Genomic DNA, 21662 nt, shown 5'->3' on the forward strand with positions numbered 1-21662 from the left:
TTGTTTTTATAAGATAGATATTAAAACTGATTATGAGATAGATATTAAAACTAATTAAAACTAACTACAGAAGGCAGACACAAACCAGATGATGATCCTGTCTGGATTCCAAGTTCAGTGGAGCCAGTTTCAGACTTTCTGGATGGCCTTCCAAGCCTAGATCTATTGAACTTTAAGAAGGTAGATTTGAGGTGCAGAGCTGAACTTTGTAGTTTGGGCTTATCTCTTGAGTACTTAAGTGCAATGCAGTAATTTCCTACAGGACGTGTTTGCTTATGTTACCTAAAGTGTTAGCAAAAACTAGAGTGATTAGACAGAAGATTGCTGTGTAGTATTTGTAAGTTACAACCTGCTTTAATCTTTTTTACTGCCTTATTTTGAACTGTAGGTGTAAGCAGCCATTTGAAAAGGTAATAAAAATAATGTGAAATTGTGTAAAATTCAAGACTGTAACAAAAGGAACCTTAAAAAAAAATACAGCATTTTTTTGTCTCTATGGTTTTTTGTGGAATGACACTAGCCATATGCTTCCACTCTTTGAGGTCAAAGTTGTATTTTTTTGTTCAGCAAGTTACTGAGGAGAAAACTTTGAGGAATCTTTAACATTGCCAGATATATAAAGGGCAGCAATAGAGGAAGAAAGTAGAGCTATGGAACAAAGTAGGTCATGCACAGAAGAGAAATTTATCTTGGCTCAGCAGGGCCATATATAAACTTTCTTTTTGCTAGTGGCTTTAGAGAAACCTACATAAGGCAGGCAGTTAATAATTTATAGCTCTGAACTACATCTCTTATTTAAATGCACTCTTACGTTAATAAAAGTCAATGAATTAAAACAATAACGAATAATTGTATGAGGACAAGATAATGGTGGTGTTCTCCTTTTAAAGTTCTTCTGTTTCAGAAATTGCAACTGTTAAATTTTTTTTTTCCTATTTGACTTCTCTAGGAGCCAGTCTCCTAGGGGTACATTTGTGAAAATGTAGTAAAAAGGTTGTATTAACAGTATGGATGAGTTACTGGTCTGTGGATAAATGCATAGTATGAATTCCCACTACGACTGAAATCAAAGGCAAAATGTCTGTAGACTTCGTAGAAATTAGAATTAACCCACTTTCACATATATCTTTCTTTCAATATCTGTTTTTGAGTGAAATCCTAGGAAGAAAACACTAATTAGAATTTTTAGTTTTCTGTGATATTTTACTCATTTCAACTTTTTATTTTAGAACATTTGAAAGTATTTGACATTACTTATCTCTGCCTTAGTATTGCATTTTTGTAATGTAATTGACAGTAAGAAACTGGCTATAGTACTTTTCTTGTATTTATAGTAGTAATGAAGCATATAATATAAATACAAATGGTTTTCACACTAAAAATAAGTAAAATCTTCTGAAGTTAATTTTAAGTCTGTCAACAGGAGAACCTTTGCCAGCTCTTGAGAGTGACCTGATACTTTTGCTGATTCCTTCTGGAGGAGTTTGTGTAGAGAAAAGAGACTGCTTATAGTTAAGATACGGTGTAAGAAAATGAACATTATATATTACATCACAGTGCACACAGGTCAAATGCTTAGGTCATGTTGAAGTGTAAAATAGAGTTATGTGTATGTTTGATTGTTGCAGTGTAAAAAGTATGACAAGTTGTCATTTCTGTGTTGCATTACAGTAATCTGTGAGCTTCTGTTCTATTCTGCTAAAGAACAGCTAGAGTAATTGAAACAACTTACTCTCTATTCTGAAATCAGATAAGAATTGCTTTAGTTTGTGGTTGAGACAAGAATAAGTACTGAAGGGAGATTAAAAACAGCTAGACAGTGCTATTGTGGGATAACTTTCTCCTTAACATATTTAAAATATGCTGCTTTTCCTAGATTCTGGTCATCTGGAACAGCAACTTGAAGAGGCCAGCACTGCTAGGCGGGAGTTGGACGATGCTTCCAGACAAATAAAGGCTTTTGAGAAACAGGTTAGAACGCTGAAGCAAGAGAGGGAAGATCTTAATAAGGTAAAAGTGTTTAGTCAGTGATTATTCTGAAACCTAAAGACTATTTTTATGCTTTAATTTTGATTAAAATAACTTTAAGATATAAAATTAATGAGTAGATGATAAATGTGTAATGTGACCTACTTTGCTTTCTGACTTGTTTTAAGACAAGGACACTGCTTAAAGCATTTTGTGTATGATTGTTGGGTGGTCCTGGGTGATTAATTCCAGGTAATAAACTACACGATGATCCAAATTTGGAATGGCTGCAAAGAAAGTTTTGTAGTGTTAGACTAAGGTGATAATTATACTGGTTAAAAGATGAAGAAGAGCAATTCCAGACAAATAATTTAATTTGAGGTATGAGTGAGAGTGTAGCAGGGAAAAAATGCTGAGAATTTGCTGTTAGGGATGTGGCATGGAAGCATTCCAAGAAGGGAGATGTGAAAAATTTCCCAAACATAAAGATTTGAAAAGTTACTTGGAATAACTACGGTAACAAATACTGACTTTTTTTTTCTCTATCACCGATTCCTCATTCTTAATTTAGTGTGTACTGTCTTCCATGCCTGCTTTGTGTTCATGATTGAATCACATTGAAAATATAATCGGCTACAAAATACATTAGGCTTTTTGTCATCACGATCTGTATTAGCCCAGTATTTTAGAGTCCGTGTTCAATATTGACCTGCCATCTGTATTTCTCATTGTTTCTTTTAACTCATAAAGTTCTTAAAATCTTGAGTGCTGTCAGCTAGTCTAAGAAAGACCATTCTGAAACAATTTATAGTGATTAAGATGTCTTTTAACAACCTTAGAAAACGCTGTTAAATTTGCATAGGTGCCAAATATTCTTTCTTCCTCCTGCTTTTCTTTTCATTCTCAGACACACTTTTCCTTGCTTCTTTGTTCAACTCTGTTTTGGCTGAACATCATTAAACCATATAAACTGCTGTGGTCCTTCATTGATAGTGTAATAGCACAGATCTAAGAACGTTTTGTGAAAGATTTACACCATAGGAGTGGCAGTGTTCTCTATGTAGGTTCTTTTGAAAGGGTAATTATTTACTATTGTTGAACACAGTGTTTTGTGTTATCTGAAACATTCTGTAATATTTTATATTATGGTATAGTATGTGAAAATCATAATTGCCACGTGCATCAGTTCTCAGAAGCTTCAAAAGCAGAAGTCCTGACATATGAGGGTTTTCCGTTCAACTAATGCAAAAAACTTTTTAATTATCATTATTTATCAGTTGAGTCCTTTTTGTTGATTTTTAAGTAGTTCATGGAAAAACTGGGCAGATGAAGTTTTTTAAGACAGCAAGGCTTTTTTATATTTTATTGTGAGTGCTTGTATTGAACCTATAATAATGGAGCAAATTCAGACTTTGTATAAGTTTATGCAGTTTAACTGACTTCTGTAGTAAAATCTGATTTATAGGAGCATGCAGTCTTTATTGTGGATGCATTTATCAACATAAATGAGTATCTAGTTTCTCATTACTTTGGAGAAGTTTGAGATGCACATCCAGAGAATTAGCCTTGCAGCTTTCTAGGTTTATTACTTCATTCTTTTTTTAAACTGTAGGAACTGGCAGAGTCTAGTGACAGATTAAAATCTCAAGCCAAAGAGCTGAAAGATGCACACAGCCAGCGGAAATTGGCAATGCAGGAGTTCTCAGAGATGAACGAGCGGCTGACAGACTTGCACTCTCAAAAACAAAAGCTTGCCCGCCAGCTCCGAGATAAGGAAGAAGAAATGGAAGTGGTGATGCAAAAAGTGGAAAGTTTAAGGCAAGAGTTACGCAGAACAGAGAGACTTAAAAAAGAAGTAAGTAGTAAGTTTAGAATTTATGAACTAGTAGTTATATGTAAGGTTTTCTGATGAAACATTTTTTTTTAATGTTGTTTGTAAGTCTTTTAAATTTTTCTTATTTTAAACAATACCATTTTTGTTTCATAAGAATTTGAAGTGTCCAGGTTAGTGTTGAAATTGTGTCTCTCTTCCTAAAAATATAAATAGGTTTTGAAAAAATGGAGAGAACCCTGCCCATTAATAAATGCATGTATTTTTGTAGCTGGAAGTCCAAGCTGAAGCTGCGGCTGCTGAAGCATCCAAAGACAGGAAATTGCGAGAGCGAAGTGAGCAGTACTCTAAGCAGCTGGAAAGCGAAGTGGAAGGGCTAAAGGTTAGTCTGTTCTAATATTAACACCTGTAGACTTAGCAGGCAACAAGCACTGGATCTTTGATTGCTTTCAGCTGTAAGAGAAAAAGATATTATCAGTTTGACACGTCAGTTGGTGCTGAATACATGAATTGTGTTATTGTCCAGAAGAATCAACATTTACCTATTGCAGTTTTCAGACCACTGTATTCACTGCTCACTGAAGAGTTTCTCAATAATTTTTTTTACCAAATTGCTTCAGTTATTACTTTGTTTAAAGGCTTTTTTAAGTGTAGAATGGCTGAGTATTTGAAGATAAACTTAAAGCTTCTGCAGGTTTCTTTATAAGTGTTTCACGTACTGTGTTTTAAATGAGAAGAAAGGTAGGTTTCTCCGAAATGGAAATCAACCGATGTAGCTGTAAAGGAAAAGTGTTAGTGTATTTAGATTGCTCACACATGCGTACATTTTTTTAGGAACAGAAATTTAAATAAGCCAAGAATGGTAACTGTTATTTTATTCTGTGCTTCAGTGTTATATACAATGCTCTAAAGAAATTAGACTTTCTCAAAAATAGAACGGCAAGTTTTTTTTTTTTGTTTCTGCACTGGGACTGTTGTTCATTTACAGCTGGGATATTTCTGGGATAATTCTGTATTTTTTTGTGCAGAATGTCAAGTTAAGTCTATTCTGGTCTTAAATCACATGAATAATAATTTCATTATTAGAATTCCATAGAACGTTTGTTAACATTAAGTCACTGCACAGAAGTTTTTGTTTTGATTGCACATTCTTTTATTTTGCCTTCCTTCCTTGAATGAAAATAAGGAAATCCATTCATTATGAAATTCGTATTTTTAGAGCTCCTTATGCTGTCAATTCAGATTGTTGTCTGAAAATGGACATATATTTGTTCTGCTTTCATTAATCTTCACCATCAGGAAAGAGTTAGTATATCTCTCTCAGGCATGAGTGGAATTTATGGGAGATCTACTGAGAAAAGATGGTAAGCTGATTTACAGCAACAAGGCAAGTTTATCAGAATAGGAAAGGGAAGTTGTGGCTTGATTTTCATCAGGTATGGCAATATAATAATACCTGCAAATGCACAAATACCATCTACAAATATAATACAAAAATACCTACAAATGTCTCTCTGCTCTTCTGCTGTTGATGGGCATGTTTATTGGTATTTTTATGGCACTGCATAGATTTGTTGGAAGATCTTATCCCTCCTATTTACTTTGGTAAACTTATTTTCCCACCTTTGGATATATACTTAGACAAAATTCTGCTCAAATCCCAGTGCTTTGTGCTTCTCACCTGCTGGCTTTAGCACTTCAGAGACCCAAATCAGGTGTAGATTCAGTGATGCAGGTGAAGTTCGGATTGTATAGATAGAAGCCTAAGTTCTTTAATGTGGAAAATACTAACCAACACATTTATTTTCTTTCTGTTATTAGATATTTTAAGTATGTTCATAGGCTAGAATTTTGAAATAAGCATATTTGTCCAGGCTGATTCTGGACTGAAAAGGACTAATTACGTAGTGTCTGTTTTCATGACGAGGTGATTCTGGTGCTAATTTGTATGGCTACTTTTTTTATTACTTATTAAATTTGTAAATTCAATTCAAGCAAATTTAGACTACGTTCTGCATGCTAAAGTTTTAGATTACATACTGAAAATGAAATGATTTCATTCTTACCCGAGCAATAGCAAATTATTAAATCAGGAGGAATAATGTAGTAATATAAATAAGTGATAATTTATATGATTGTTAAAAAAAAAAAAAAAAGAATCTTTCTTAATATGCTGCATTTGGCAAGTATTTCTACCATAAAACTGCTGTAACAATCCTAAGTTTCTTCATATTTCTAGCATAGTAAATTATCATTACCATCTGCAGAATGCAAGATATGAATTTTGAAGCAGTGTATAATACCAGAGGCTTATCACATTAAAGCCAAGCCAAAAGTCTTCCAAGATTTTTACTAGTATGTTTATTTAATATTAGATTGCTCAATTAGTAAGTTTTTCCATGCCATCTGATATATTATTGCAATATTTAATGATTATTATTCTTTATTCTACAAGTACAAAACTTGATGTCTGTTTCGTTGCACTTACAGCATTTGTAGTACATGATGTACATGTCAAGCCATATAGTCTTATTTACAGCACTGCTGCCAATTTGCACTTAGTCAGCTACATAGGTGTCCAGTGAAAGAGCTGCTGTGTGCTGCCTTTATTGTTTGTGTGTGCCTGTGAGAGAGGGAGAGAGAAGGAAAAATTCCTGCACTGAGTTATGGCATCTATCTACGTGCCAAATGATGCATTATGTCTCAGTTGCTCTATTAGGCCACTTGAAACAGGCATGTATGAAAACATCTATTTGGAATTTGTGCTTACATCAATTCAAAACATTTTTTGTTTCTTCTGTTACTCTAGTTCTGTTTGCCATTGTACAATACCACCCAGCTCTCTCTTCTGCTGCAGCATTTGTTTTATCCAGAATCACAGAATTGCAGGGGTTGGAAGGGGACCTTTGGTAGTCACTGAGTCCAACCCCCTGCTAAAGCAGCAACCTACAGCAAACCACACAGGAAGGTGTCCTAAGGAGTCTTGAATATTCCCAGAGAAAGGGAATAGCCTCTCTAGGCAGCCTGTTCCAGTGCTCTGTCACCCTAAATGTAAAAAAATTTTTCCTCACGTCTGTATGGAACTTGCTGTGTTCCAGCTTGTGCCTGTTGTCCCTTGCTTTGCTGTTGGACATTACTGAAAAGCAGGCCTAAGCAGCCACCAGCAAGGCCCAGTAGCCCCAACTGCCACAGCCTCATGCCCAAAGCTCCTGCATGGCTCCCTGACTGCTCACTTTCTCAGTTTTGCACCCAGTAGGATCTTTTCAAATAAAATGTGAAAAAACATTAAGACCATGATGTTGCAAACAGATGTTTTGCATGCTCCACTGTTACATATGTGTAGGCAGTGAAGCATTTTGGGCAGTAAAAAGCAAGTTCAGTAGTTGACTGCTTGGGCATGGAAGAAAATTCCTTCCTTTTCCTCTCTGAACCATCTTCATTTAGTATGGCATCTTTTTTCTCTGATTAACCATTCTCCATCAGGACAGCAGGATTTTGTTCTTTGATTGAAACAGATGGTTATTTTGATGAGGATAAGTTAGAGAAAACAATGAGGTAGCAGCGTGTATCTGGCTTATACAGTTAGGGGTTTTACAGCATTAGGTTGGCTCTCAGAGCAAGGCCATTTTCTCACAGATTTCATCATAATAATAATTCAGATAATCTGAATTTCTTCAGTGACTTCTAGCTCTTGAAATCTGTTCAGCAAAGTAAACTAAGGAAAGCTATGTTTACTTGCAGTAAGAATGGAGTTAGTTACAAAATATTGTAGAACCTCCTACAAGTGTGAGATAGTTATCCTAAGGAAGAAGGTTTTTCAGTTATCTGCCATTTTTTGAAGCAGTCTTTTTATTAATTTGCTTTATTATATATTATTTATTTAGACTGCGTTTTCTTCCATATTAAAAATAGAAAAAAAATCCAAGCCAAGTTATACATGTATTTACATTAAATATAAATGTATCTATGTTTCCATGCTTGGATTTCAATGCGTATGTAATACCACAATCTCAGTTTGTCCTGTTACTGTAGGACCTTGAGTGATACAAATGCATATGTGTCCTTAAGCAATGGGTGAAGACTACTGAAATGCCAGATCTCACCAAGAGAGGTTTGCAGCTGTGGAAAGTGAAGTACTCTTATTGTTTTTTCTGTTAATCTGCTGTGATGTAAATGGTTAGGTTAGGTAGAATAGATCAGGTTTTCCTGACTGATGCAATCCATATAGTATTAGTGTTTTTGTAGCTAGAATTTAGCCTTTAGTCTCTGCCTGCCTTTGTATAGCTTTTCCACAAATTATTTGTGCTTTGAAATATATTGACTATATGTCATTGTCCTTTTTCTGCATTCCTGAAAGTCTCTTGGTTTTGTTGCTGTGAACTGGATGAATGGGAACATAAGTCTTTCAATGCTGCGGTCACTTTCTGACCATGTGTAAGGGGAGTCACAGTGTGTCACGTGGTGTTTAAAGTAATGATTTCCATGTTTTGAAAACTATTACTGCATTTAAATTGCAAAATGATAAAAGTACAGTTCAGATTTATGATGAACAAATTTTCAGAAAGATAGATACATGGGATATTTTCTAAACACAGACTTAAGAGTATTGAGTTGCTGCTAAGCATTGTTTTCAGCATTCTTGAGTGCTAACTTGGAGCTTCTTGTTTTAGCAAAAACAGATTGGTCGCTCTCCCGGGGTAAGCAGTATAGAACACCAGCAAGAGATCACTAAATTAAAGGCAGACTTGGAAAAGAAAAGTGTTTTCTATGAAGAGGAACTATCTAAACGTGAAATAATGCATGCTAATGAAATAAAAAGTCTGAAGAAGGAACTACGGGATGCAGAGAGCCAGCAGCTTGCACTTAAGAAGGAGATCATGATTTTGAAAGACAAGTTAGAGAAAACCAGAAGAGAAAAGTGAGTATTTTATGGAATAAAATAAAAAAGCTGAGACTATCTTTCTAAGGCTCCTATTGTATTTCCTGACACAGTATGGTTTTGGCTGAGCTAATTGGGTGACTGAAAGTAAAGTCACCTTTAAAAGTGAAACAACAATGACAACAAAATACACAATATTGTAATGAAACAGTTAATCTTACACCAGAACTCTGACACTGTCTGATGGTTCCAAGGTATGTAACGTGAGTTTCAGAATTGCTGCTCAGGATATATTGACCCCAGATATTTATGTTGCAGTTTAAAATATTTGTTTACTTTTTTTTGTTTGGTATTTTCATCCTTTGATGCAAAAGAAATGTGTTAAAGGTCAACAATTGCTTACATTTCTTCTTCCACAGGAACTTAATGCGGACTAGGGTTAATCCATGCTGAGTTGTATCCAGTGTTAACATCAGTCATCAGACTACTGTAGGCATAAGCTGCTTTATCTCTTTTGGCATGGTAATTTGTCAGAGAAGTGCTTTTTTCTCTCCCATGCAGTGGAGCTTATAACTAGCCTTGACAGTGTTGCTTGAGGCATTCATCAGTAGAAATGAGTTTTTCTGTTAAATATAGTGTAGTGTTGAAAATACTAATAGTTGTAGCTTGAATGTGTTCGTCATTTCCATTCATAAAAATCAGAGTACTTTATAGACATTGAAGTAGGTGTTCCTTTTTGCTGCTGTGATATTAGAAAAAGCATGAAGGAGAGATTCCTACTGAAAGCCTAAGCTGTAGTAGTCCTTGAATATAAGCAGTAAATAAAATAAAAGTGTTTTTCAAAAAGCCTGTGCAAATTTGTAAGCTGAACATATTATTGCAGCAGTTTGCTGCTTCATTAGATGTTGAGAGGTGAAGCATGCCATCAGTAGTGCGTTTTCATTGTATCACAACTTAACAGTCTTGCTGACCTATGGCTTATAAATACTGAAGAGGCTTTATTGTCTTGTAATCAATGAAGGGGATAGTATGATACTCTTTTAATGACGTCAGCTCATTAGTGCCTCTAAAGGAGGGAATATTGAATCATTAATACTTCTTTCTTCAGCCTAAGCTGTTCTTAGAGATGAAATCTTCAAACGTCAACCAATACAAAAACTCTGTGGAGCTCTGTCAGAGCTATTCTAATGCACAGCTGCAGAGCCTAGAACTAGATGTTCATCTACTGACAAATGGCCTAACGATGCAGATCTCCTTCATGCTGGCTTTTTGTCTTACAGCTTCTCTCTCTAAATAGAAAATGAGCTGCATCAAAATCTGAAGTGAAGGCTGATGTAGTCATGTATTTCTGTATTTCAAATGTTGATGTAAGAAAAAATTATAAGGATTGAACAGAAATGTATTACACATCGGAATCCAACATTTAGCCCCTTAGTGGAAAGGGCTTAAGCATCATATCAAGTCAGGTGTCCAAACACAGCAGGAGGGATTAATGAAGATTTGACCTTCAACTGGGTTTTGTTAAACTGATAGACAGAATTTCACTGGGTCGCCACAGAAATGCAGAAATTCACTGTTCAATGTATGCTGCAGATTGACATCTGTAGTAATTCTGGGATTTAGAAGGAGCTCCTAAGTATTAAGAATGGATGAATTGTAGTATTTGGTAGTTTTTCTCATGAGAGCATTACTTTTTTTGTTTCTCCTTGCATGTGTTGTGTTTAGTTTTTGTAATCAGGCATACACAGCTTTTTGTGAGTCTGCCAATACAGAATTACAGAGATGTTCTTCAGTGTAAGTGTTGAAAGGAAGCACCTGAAGTCTTCATGATGAAATAAGTAGAACTATTTAAACAATAGGTTTGGAGTGGGCTCAACATTGAAGTGTATTTGGTAGTCTAAAAACAAACTTTAGTGTATGTTAGAAGGATAGAGTTGCGTTGCTTTATAAAGGCTATAGTGAAGAGTTAATTCTGTATGTTATTCTAAGCAAGGGTCAGTTAGGTCTCAATCAGAATCTGCTCTGGGATCTTTTGTTTTTAAACTTGCATGCTTTTGGTTTCCGTTTCATTTTTTAAAGCAGGGGCTTTTTTTTATTTGTTCGTTTCCTTTAAATTTAGGATTTATTCCCTGTTATCCCAGTAGTATAAGTGTTCAAGGAAGAGAAACTACCCCTCTGTACTCTTTGCAAATAGTCTGATAAAGTGTGTACTACTAAAATTGGAGATATAGGGGCGTGGTATCAGGTCAGTGATATATGCAATACAATATCCAATTTCTTAGAATTGTTATTATGAAATATTTCAGGAGGATGAAGAATAGGGTGAAGAATAAATTGTGTGTGGAGTTTTAAGTCTATTAATGATGGATTTATAAAGCAAGAAAGTTCTATAAAATAGTGTTTGCTTTTTCAGATTTACGATATTTAGAAGCCTGAGGGTGGTGTTTGTTTTGGGTCTAGTTTTCTTGTTTTTTCAAAGCAGTAAGGTAAAATGCCAATCCACTTTGTTCATCCACAGCTAAGAGCTGAAATGACAAAAGCATATCATAAAGCTATATTTCATGTTGTTTGCATGTGGTTTGTGATAATTTGTTTTGTTTTGTTTTTGTTTTTTTTTAACTAACAAAAAAATCTGGATCGCGTATCATCTCTTAAACTTCTGAAGTGAATACATAACTAAATTTTAGATGAGAGAAGAAGCTTGATGGGAGAGGAGGATGCTAGGCTTCAAAGCAAATGTTGTATTTTGATCTTCTTGGCTATCCAAGATACGTCTGTGGAGTTTGTCAGAGTACTGTGGCTTGCTGAATTGGTATTTGGGTGTAATAGATTATATTCATATTTTCTTTGTGTACCATACTGTGGCAATTTGGCTTACTAGGTTAGTGACAATTAGCAGCTTAATTAAGAACGTAAAGTACAGAGAACTACAAGCATGTTGGGTTACTATCCATAATTTATCACCTTTTTTGACCACTTTGAGCCTTAAAGCTTTAAAATAACAAGAAACACAGAACATAAATGCTACAAATAAAAAAATCCCCACAAAAACATTCATATGTAAAAGCTAAATAAAAGGAGTTAGAGAAATTAAAATTAAGCTTGTTCTACACTCTAAGAAATTAGTTTTGAATCTCTGCCTTGCAAACAGAAGCAAGACCTGTTATTAATTCCCCTGACAGCCAGTCTTTAATCTTTTCCTGCCTTTTCCCAGGACGGCTCATCATATACAGGGAATCTGTTGATACAGAAAAGGAGTGGTGGTGAATTTCAAACTTGGCATTTTAAACAGTAATGATAGTATGTTACTTTGCCAGGAAGTAGTGTTATGTTTCAAAGGATGCCTAGCAACATAGGATTTCGCCATGAATCTAACATGCTGTACTAGATTTCAAAGAGAAGTTGAAGTGCTAAATGAATTTCAAATTAGGGATAGGAAATTCAAACCAGCATTACTCTTAACTGGGTTCACTGTAACCACTGGCGCTTCTCTGGTTTTTTTAAGGGTGTTCTTGCAATTTGGTACATTTGTACTAGTCTCAGAAGCAGTGGTGAGGTTATAATTCCTCTATTGTGCAACATAAAATTCTGGTTGGTATCCAGAAGACAAGACAAAATTGCACCTGGATTTGATTATTTTTTTTTAAAGAACTGCATGTTTTTAAACCTTTTTAAGCCAGACAGTGATGTTTACTGATGAGTATTTTCTGTACCTTTGGCATTCATAATGCAGTTCTATCAATCTACATGAACTTTGTACCAGTTACCCATCGCAGTGAATACAAGATGCTACGGTGCCATCTTCTGAATCTTTCAGTTGTAGAGAGTGTCAGAATAGAAGTTGTATTTCTGATGGGAGTTGGAGATCTGCAGCTTTGCAGTACAGCTCTTTAAGGAAACAGCAGTGTTTTTTGTCAAAACATGAATTTAATTTCAGGTTCTCAAGTTCATTACACAGCATCTGTACATTCTGGTTACGTACATTGTGGTTTTCACCTGTCGTTCTGTATGAAACCTGGAACTATGGAAACATGAAAATTAAAATAGCATTTCTGTGGACTTTAAGAGAAGTTGTCTAGAATGTCTCAGAATATTGACAGACTTCAATCTGCAGAATTCAGCTGCTCAGTGTTTGAGGGATTCATTAAAGAATAAAATGTGTGCAAGTGGATTGATAAACAATGGCTTGGGGGAGTTCTTTTAATATTGTATTGAAGGGAAGTTAATTGATGATGAAATTAAAGACTATTTGACAGTACTAAAAGGGTAGTTTAACATGTGATGTGCTTTAGTCTTGGTAGACTGGGATATTACCAGTGTAGTACTTTCCTTTCAACTACTATCTATATCGATCGTTATATATTTAAGTGAAGAGTGTGATACATTTTTGAAAGGGAGTTTTCTAAATCTAGTCCATTTTATTTCTTAGTCAAAGTGAAAGAGAGGAATTTGAAACAGAGTTCAAACAGAAGTATGAACGAGAAAAGATTCTGCTAACAGAGGAAAACAAGAAACTTTCAAATGAACTTGATAAGGTAAGTGCTGATTAGCTGAGTCCTGAGGTTACAATTAGTGTAGGCTGTGTACAGATTTGGTAATACAAAGCTTCAGTGGTTAACAGAACTCTTACTAGAAGATAATATTACACAACAAAAGTTGTCGTTAATATTTGAATAGAGAATATCTACAGGCATCTGAATTTGAGATTGTGTTCATATATATATATGTATATGTGCAGGTGTATGTATGGGTGGGTATTAAGTTTGCTAAGATTAATTTTATACAATATTCTAAGTCAAAAGCCTGTGTGATTCAAACATAGTCATATGTTTAATGATTTTGATGTTTTCTGATGATTTTTGAAAGTTATAGATTAATGATTAATGATGTTTAATGTGATTGTGTAGAGTCTATTTGCTTGTCAAAATAGCCCCTCCTGCTTGGTGAGACTGTGTATTACTTCAAGTCACTGAAAAAATACAAACAGTATGACAATTTGATTGAAGTGTATTGAGCAAGGAATGCTTAGATTTTGTATATTTAGGTTATTGTTCATTTCATTTTCCTCTGTTTTTCAAAATTTGATTAGCTTTGTATTTATTTTGTAAAGCAACGCTGAAAAAATAGACATTTAAATCAGAGGCCCATTGAAATGATAAATATGTAGCTAAGTATTCACATAAGGAATAAAAAAGAATAGCTTAAAAATTGGTATTTTTTCATCATTTTGATTTGTTAATGCATTTCAATGCAAAAAGCAACATTTCATGTGAGATTTATTCTCCTCTTCATGCCTTTCTATTAAGTCTATCTGATGTCTAATTTCATTTTGATTTTGGGAATATTTAGCATAATAAAGTTTTAGTTTCCCATAAGAAATCAGGTTAGCTGTGGCTTTTGCCTTTCAGAAGGTGCTTGTATGAATGACAGCTGTGTGAATGCAAGGAAGGTTAATTGCTAGGTATTCCATTTTGTACTTACAGATGTGCATTTAATTTCAATTTCTCTGTCTGCGAGAGAGTAAAATGAAAAACGGGAATGTGAAATACCTGGAGAATCTCCTGACTGATTTGTGGCTATATCTGTTAAGCCTCATTCTCCATGGTTACTAGACAAGGGAAAGATTCAGTAGTTTTATCTGAGCTGTAACATTTTTTGTGCCCTTGTTTTGCCTTTTTAATTTATTTTTTCATAGAGAGCATTCTACAAATATATGGTGTGAAACAGAAACCCCTTAAGAGTTGTACAGTCATATGGAGACTAGTTCTCTAGAAACTGATGTGTTGTTTTTTAGAGCAAAAATGTAGTTCTAGTCCCTAAAAAGACCTTTAAGCACAGCTGAGGTCATACATGAAGAAAGATTCTGGCTTTTATTGTTGCATGCTGTTCATTGTGATGGGTGTTAACAAATTTTAGAGCAGTTACATAAACTGAGAGAGAGAAGAGATGCTTGGTTCTGAGTCTGTAGAGAGATGGAGTCACAATAGCTTATATATTTAACAATTTGTTTAATTTCTCATTCAGCTCACCACCATGTTTGAGAGGCTGAGTATGAATAACCGGCAGCTGGAAGAAGAAATGAGAGACCTAGCTGATAAAAAGGAGTCTGTGGCCCACTGGGAGGCCCAAATTACTGAGATCATCCAATGGTGAGTACTCAGTCTGTGGTAGGGCTGTTGCTGAGTTTTGCATTTGTATTTGACACTTGCAAGTGCTTAGGTGAAATCCCACACCTGTCTGGGATTCTGCTGTATTTTTGCCTGAGATTTTCATAACATTCGTATCTGGAAAATTGTGTTCCTCCTTAAGAAGGAAAGTGTCTTTTCAAATTCAAGGATTGAAGCGCAAAATGATCATGGCTGTTGGGTGTGGCTTGTGGCTTTGGAAGAATGCTGAAAGGAATCATGTGCTGAGCTCACGTCTCCAAGAAGGAGCAAGCCTGGGAAAAGCGGTGGCTGACAGCATTTCTGTCTCAGCATTAATGTCCTTCATCTGCTTGGCATGTGTCAGAATGAAACAAATGCAGTGCAACTTCTATATGATTTTTACAAGGCAGAAAGGCAGAAGACTTGAGATTGTTTCAATGCCAGTCAGATGATGTTTCTAATAATACTTTAGTTAAATGATGATTGTTACACTTATAAAGTGTTCTGTCCACTTCTAGTAAATGGAGGGAAAAAAAAAAAGTTGAAACTATTGACAGAAAGAGATTGCTTTTTCTAGATATCTTTCATTTTTCTCCTCCGTTCCTGTTTTTCTCTCTCCTCCCTTTGTATGGCTCAATGTAGTGTTTAGTATCTATGAAAACATTTTGTATCTCAACATTTCTTCCACTTCTGTGAAGATATCATTATTACATATGAATATATTTTTTTATTTACTACTTGAATTCTTCCCTATTTCTTCTGCCTCGTGGTAACTAAATAATCTAACTTGTTATGCCAAAGAAAGAATCAGAAGCATTTGTTTTAATGAACCCTAGTATGCCGATTGTTGTAAGTATAATTCTGTTGTTCAAATACACAGAAAGTTTGCCTTTGAATTTAAATGTGTGATATGTAACAAGAAAGCAAGATTGTCCTCTGGCTTTCTAGAAGTGTTTTGAACTGTTTGTTACATTAAATGATATAACTACGATCTGTTTTATGAAGTTCATAGTGTGTCAAGGCATTGAATTCATGCAGAGATGATGAAATTTAAAAGGTCCAATTGTACAGGTTTGTCTGTCCCATTTGTAAATGTAGTAGACTGTCTGCATCGGAGAAACATATATTTATTTGCTAAAACTCTGTTAGTTTTTAGCGGATTGGAAATATTTATTCAGAAAAAAATCAAGGTAAAAGAGACACAAGTCTGTTTTACATTCCATGTTGTTGGAAAGCACTCAAAAGTTTGGAGCTACAGAAAAAGACAAGTCAGCATTAAATGTGGATTGTTTTACTTGACACTATGTAAAAGTGTACCCACAGCCATTAAGAAGGTCCGTTCTCCAATTTATGAGAGCGTTTAATATTTTAGGATGTACTACTGACGTAGTTCAGATACACTATAAGGCATCTTGCACGCATCAGATGTCACTGAGGAAAAGAGGAGGAAGAGGAGGTTTGGGATTGTTTTTTTTTTTTTTTGGTGTCCCTAAAGATACTAAATGAAACGAAGTTAGCAACGTGCAAGAATAACTTTCTTAAAAGCATTTTACTAATCTCTTTCAATAGTACAGTGTATTTTAATAAGTATGGAGCTAAAAATTAATTTTTTTTTTTAAAAGGCAAAGAAAGAAATACTACGGGCAGACATTAAGGAGAGAGAAAACATGATTTAGTTTCAGTTTTTAATTACCCTATGCATCTCAATTTTCCTGTTGTATTTCTTTCCACCTGTATTAAAATGTTCAGCATTGTGAGGCGACATAGCTGCTCACATTTCTTTCTGATTGTGTTTGGATTTCCCTTGTGTTAGCCAGATGATCTGGTAATGTCCCTCTGCTGTCGTACTGAAACTAGGTCCTTTATCTGGGAGCTTTTTTTGCTGTGGAACATGGGCTGCTGTATAAATTATTATCCATTATAACGGTAAACATTAGAGAAGTATCTACATTCTTTTTAAACTAATTTAGTCAGTCACATATCTGTGTTTTCTTTAGAAGGACATAGAAATTCGATCCATACCTGACCACATCTTCAAACTGGAAATAGCATGCCTGGGAGCTAACAAACTATGATAGATCTTCTAGAGCTGCATCTCCTCACCTAACAGATTTTCATATAATACCAAATCAAAATATAAATTTTGGGTGCACACTTTAAACCACCTTTAAAATATATTTTTTTGTCCTCTTGTCTAATTTTTCTACCAAGATTCGTGAAGGATTGGAGGCAGTATATGCAATTAACCACTATTTTCATAAGTAGATTGTTTGGCTCTCTGTGAGTTCAAGGTATTTGTTGTAGCTCTGTTTTAAGTAACACAAGCCTAAGGAATCCTTCACTTCGAGTGTGCTACCATCTTGCAGATCTCTCTCAGGACAAGTGTGGCACTCTTTGAGTTCACATTTTGGGCAGTTAAGACTGTTGCTCTTTTCACAACTCCTTGTGACTTTCTCAATTTTATTTTTTTCAAATTTTGTAACATGAAAATTATAAAACTGACCTAACATGTTCCTTTAGCCTTTTTCTACATTCTTACTGTGGTCTCTTGCATCTTGTTTATGGAAGATGTGCAAAACTCTTTTTATTTTTGCTATTATTATCCCAAGGCACCATATATGTAGCCAACTTGTTAATATAAATATTCAACCAAAATTTAATTGCATATTCTAATATTGGTAGCAATAGACCTTCACAAACCGTTTAGCTTTAATGGAGCTATTATAATGACATGCTTATGTTGGCCAAATCACTCATCATTCCTTGACAAGAATAAGAGATGTTGAGGATTTTATAGTTAGCTATAAATTTTCCTATGGGAGATAGGAAAGAAATTCATTGTCTGTGAGGTTAACACAGTCACTTTAAAAGAGAAACTTTTGAATAGGCATGGTACTGTATTTCTGATTTACTGCTGAGAGGAGATTCATGGAAATCTTGGTAGAGATTCCCAGAGTATTTGTCAAAAATCTGAACTTACTAGCCCTCTCTGGGAGGCTATAAGCCAACTTTAAAAATCGTAAAGGTAGACAATCCCATAAGTAATACTGTAGAAGTCTCTTTTTCTCTCCACTGATTGAAAAGGAATCTTTAACAATGAGTTCAAATTAATAACTTTGTATGTTGAGTATGTATGTAAAAATAAATTAAATCCTATCTAATTTACTCAGAGTGAAACATTAACGGAGGCCAGAAGGTATGGCTATTGTTACAGAGAAGATCTGGTGAATATTCTCCTTGTTAACTAGATTTCTTTCTACCAACTGCAGTATAGTTGATTTTATCTTGATTATACATTTCATTTTTTTTAAAGTACCACAAGTACTTTAAAGTTCTTTGAGTTTTGATATCTGCTTGTTCTCAGAAGAAAGCATACACAAATGAAATATGAGATTTAGAGTAGGATGGGACTTCTGATAACAATCAAAAAGTTGCAGGAAATTCAGCTGAAAACCTGAGGTGTTCTGAGATTCACGGTGTTCAAAGTAGGAATAATCAGAGATTAATCATCTATTAAATAGAAATTATGGAGAGTAATGGGAAACTTCAGTGTTTGTGAGCAAAGAAAAGTGCTGAAAGTTTAGAGAAGTAGGATTGGTTAGTTTGTTTCTTTTAAATAGATTAGGGGAGAAATAGAATGGAGACTTTTAAGGATATTGATAGAAAGACAGAGATTTAAAAGCTCTGAGAACCTATGGGAGGATTAAGAGTGATAGCCTTCAGACTTCCCTGAGGGTTTTAAATGAAATGAGATGCAGCTTGGTATATGATCCCCGGGCTTCAAGATCCCTTCTGTTTAGCAAATAATAATAATAATAATAACAATAATAATAACAAATCATAATAATAAAAAAAATCTCTGGTGTCGATTCATTTTGTGTCGTAAAGTATTCTGGGTACAGACACAGACGATCCCACTTTCCTAATAGCATGACAAATAAACTACCAGATGTTTGTGAGTGTTTATTTGAAGGTTAACGTGATGTTGTCTCCAAGTACATTAGGAAATTTTAGTTTTAGTCAGTTACTTTCCAACAGCAGCATAATAATCACCAGCAAAACAGTAACAAATCCAAATGCTCTTAAGAAATCAGCATTTGATCAATATGTAAATCATTTTGGAGAAAATGTTGCCATCTAGTGGACAACAGCACCATTTCTACTTCAAATTGCACTATTTATTGTCTTTAATAGACTAAAGAGTCTGCTTAAACATGGCATCAATTTTTGTAAAAAAACAAACAAACAAAAAAAAACAACAAAAAAAACCAACACAACATTCTTTCTAACATGGTAAGTGAATCTTTCTGTTCCCACTTGTACTTTGTTCTTTTTAGTATCCATTTTGTTACGTATAAGCTTCTTATGCTGATTCCTGCAACTTTTGCCCACTCTTGTATCATAAATGGTTTGTACAGGACAGGATCTTTTCACCTAGTCATCAAAATGGGTTACGTGTGGAATGTTAGAAAGTTGATAGTCTGCTTCCATTGAGTCCTCGTATACCTTGGGAAATTGCTAACCTATTCATATCAAAACTATCTCACTGACTTAAATGGAATCAGGAGATGGTTTTTAGTTTTGTTTTGTTATGTTTTTAAGTTTCCTCCTTACCATTGAGCTAAATTGTAAGCAAGAGACAAAGAGATAAGAACTTACTTATTCTGTCAGCTTTAACTTTTTCATGTTGGGTAGGAGTTTTGTGGCACGTAGTCTCTAGCTTCTCTGATTAAAGCATTCTTCCTTATATAAATCTTAAACTGCACACCCAGAAGTCACTACAACCTGTAGGTATTTACTCTATAGCTTTTACTATGGTAAAACTCTTCTGTTCCTCCCAAGCCCATGGCAGTTCAAAGTGAGAGCTCCTCTCTGGCTTGTTGTCTGTTGTTGAAGCATTATTTTATTTTCGTTAATTAAAAAAACTTGAATAAAAATTCAAGTTGCACCGTTTCCATATTCACAGTGTAAAATCAACAAGAGAAATTTGTATTGCTTTATATGCAATGAGAGGAAATCCCTTTCTGCAGACAAGTCACTAGGAGAAGCTGGAAAAAAGGCAATGCTGCAGCCATTCTTAAGAAGGGTAGAAAGGATGACCCCGGGAACTACCGACCTGTCAGCCTCACCTCTGTGCCAGGGAAGATCATGGAGCTGATCTTCCTGAAAGCTATGCTAAGGCACATGGAAGAGAGGGAGATGATACGAGATAACCACCATGGCTTCACTAAGAGCAGGTCCAGCCTGACTAACTTAGTGTTTTGTTACGATGGCATAACTGCATTAGTGAGCAAGGGAGGAGTCAGTGATGTCATCTGTCTGGAGTTCAGTAAGGCTTTTGTCCCTCCTAACTCCCTTCTCTCTGGAGTGAAAATGTGACTGCTCAGTGGACTAGGAACTTGTTGCAAGATCGCATGCAGGCAGTGGTAGTCTACAAATCAATGTCTGGATGGAGATCAGTGACAAGTGGTGTCTCTCAAGGTTCAGTGCTGGAACCAATACTCGTTACTGTCTTCACCAATGACAGGGGAGTTGAGTGCACCCTCAACAAGTTTTACCAACATTAAGCATGTTTCTTTTCCTGTGTCTTGACTGTTAGCCATGACGTTTCTTCTTTTTTTTCATCCCGAGCCTCATATGTGTTGTGTAGGGGCAGTTTGGGGGCCAAAGAGAGGCTCTTCCATCTGCTCTGAGCAGAGATGAGGATCCACTTTTTCTCATCTTGTATGTCAGTGCAATTCCTCAGGTTTGGATGCTAGCTTACCTTCCTCTTGCAGAGACTTAAGTTAGGGTTCTTGCTTAGCCTATGTCAGTACACTAAGAAAAATGAAGAGACTTTTATTTTTTGTTTAGGTTGTTTAGTTAAAACATTTTTCTTCTAATGTAATTGTCTAGGGTAAGTGATGAAAAAGATGCTCGAGGTTATCTTCAAGCCTTGGCCTCTAAAATGACAGAAGAACTAGAGGCCCTGAGGAACTCCAGCTTGGGTGCAAGAGCTACAGTAAGACTGATAATTCTGCATATCAGATGTTTTGTTTGTTTAAAAACGGTAATGGTAATTTGATAGTTTCAGCTGCAGTATTAATATTCTTTCTGTAGAGGCTGTGTTAGTCAAAAGTTAAACTTCTCTAGTGCTTTCCTTCTGAATAACGGACTAGCAGATTTATTGTTTATCACATAATGTAATTTTTTCTACAATATTCTTGAAGTAGCTACTTTCTAATCATATATTTATCTACTGAAGGAAATGTATACTATGCTGCATGGAAAGCTTGAAGTCTTTCACTTGTGCCTGTCCTTCATAGTAGTCGTTTAAATTGAGGCACATCAAAAGTAGAAATTGCAGAGTCTCTTTGCTTTTGAGACTATGACAGCATATGATATTCATCTTGCCTATTTATTACTTGAGTTTAAGAATCATAAGAATACTCTCAAGAATTTTTTTGATTACTTTGAAATTAAGGAACTGTTATGTCAAGAACATAGTAGACTAAGATATATAATTCTTCAATTTAGTTACATTCCTCCTTTTCTGCCTTCTTTTGCCTTACTCTTCCTTCTCCCTTTTATCATTTTTTACTAGGATATGCCCTGGAAGATGCGCCGTTTTGCAAAGCTAGATATGTCTGCAAGGTTGGAACTACAGTCAGCTCTCGATGCTGAAATCCGAGCCAAACAGGCTATTCAAGATGAGTTGAATAAAGTCAAAGCTTCCTGTATCTCTACAGAGTGGTAAGACTGAATTGTTCTATGGGAAACTTTCTTGGATTCCTACCAGAGAGTGTCAGTGTATCGTCATTTAATTTACATTTTCTGTCAAAATTTGATAATGAATGAT

At 35.1% G+C, this 21662-nt stretch overlaps 1 protein-coding gene across 8 annotated transcripts in view; it reads left to right on the forward strand.

Moving 5' to 3' along the window:
• The window catches only part of CDC42BPA (CDC42 binding protein kinase alpha), a 158448-nt gene that overhangs the window by 92462 nt on the left and 44324 nt on the right, over positions 1-21662 (forward strand). For 7 of the 8 annotated variants that reach the window (XM_085218903.1, XM_085218906.1, XM_085218904.1 and 4 more), the window contains 8 exons: positions 1877-2010; positions 3581-3823; positions 4071-4181; positions 8470-8717; positions 13108-13213; positions 14703-14827; positions 20720-20825; positions 21408-21556. In XM_085218903.1, coding sequence (XP_085075029.1) covers positions 1877-2010; positions 3581-3823; positions 4071-4181; positions 8470-8717; positions 13108-13213; positions 14703-14827; positions 20720-20825; positions 21408-21556 — 1222 coding nt within the window. The remainder of the gene's footprint in view (positions 1-1876; positions 2011-3580; positions 3824-4070; positions 4182-8469; positions 8718-13107; positions 13214-14702; positions 14828-20719; positions 20826-21407; positions 21557-21662) is intronic. The other variant, XM_085218908.1, reaches the window with a different exon arrangement.

This window comes from Meleagris gallopavo, chromosome 2 (genome assembly GCF_905368555.1).
Source record: "Meleagris gallopavo chromosome 2, MGAL_WU_HG_1.1, whole genome shotgun sequence".
NCBI classification, from domain to species: Eukaryota; Metazoa; Chordata; class Aves; order Galliformes; family Phasianidae; genus Meleagris; species Meleagris gallopavo.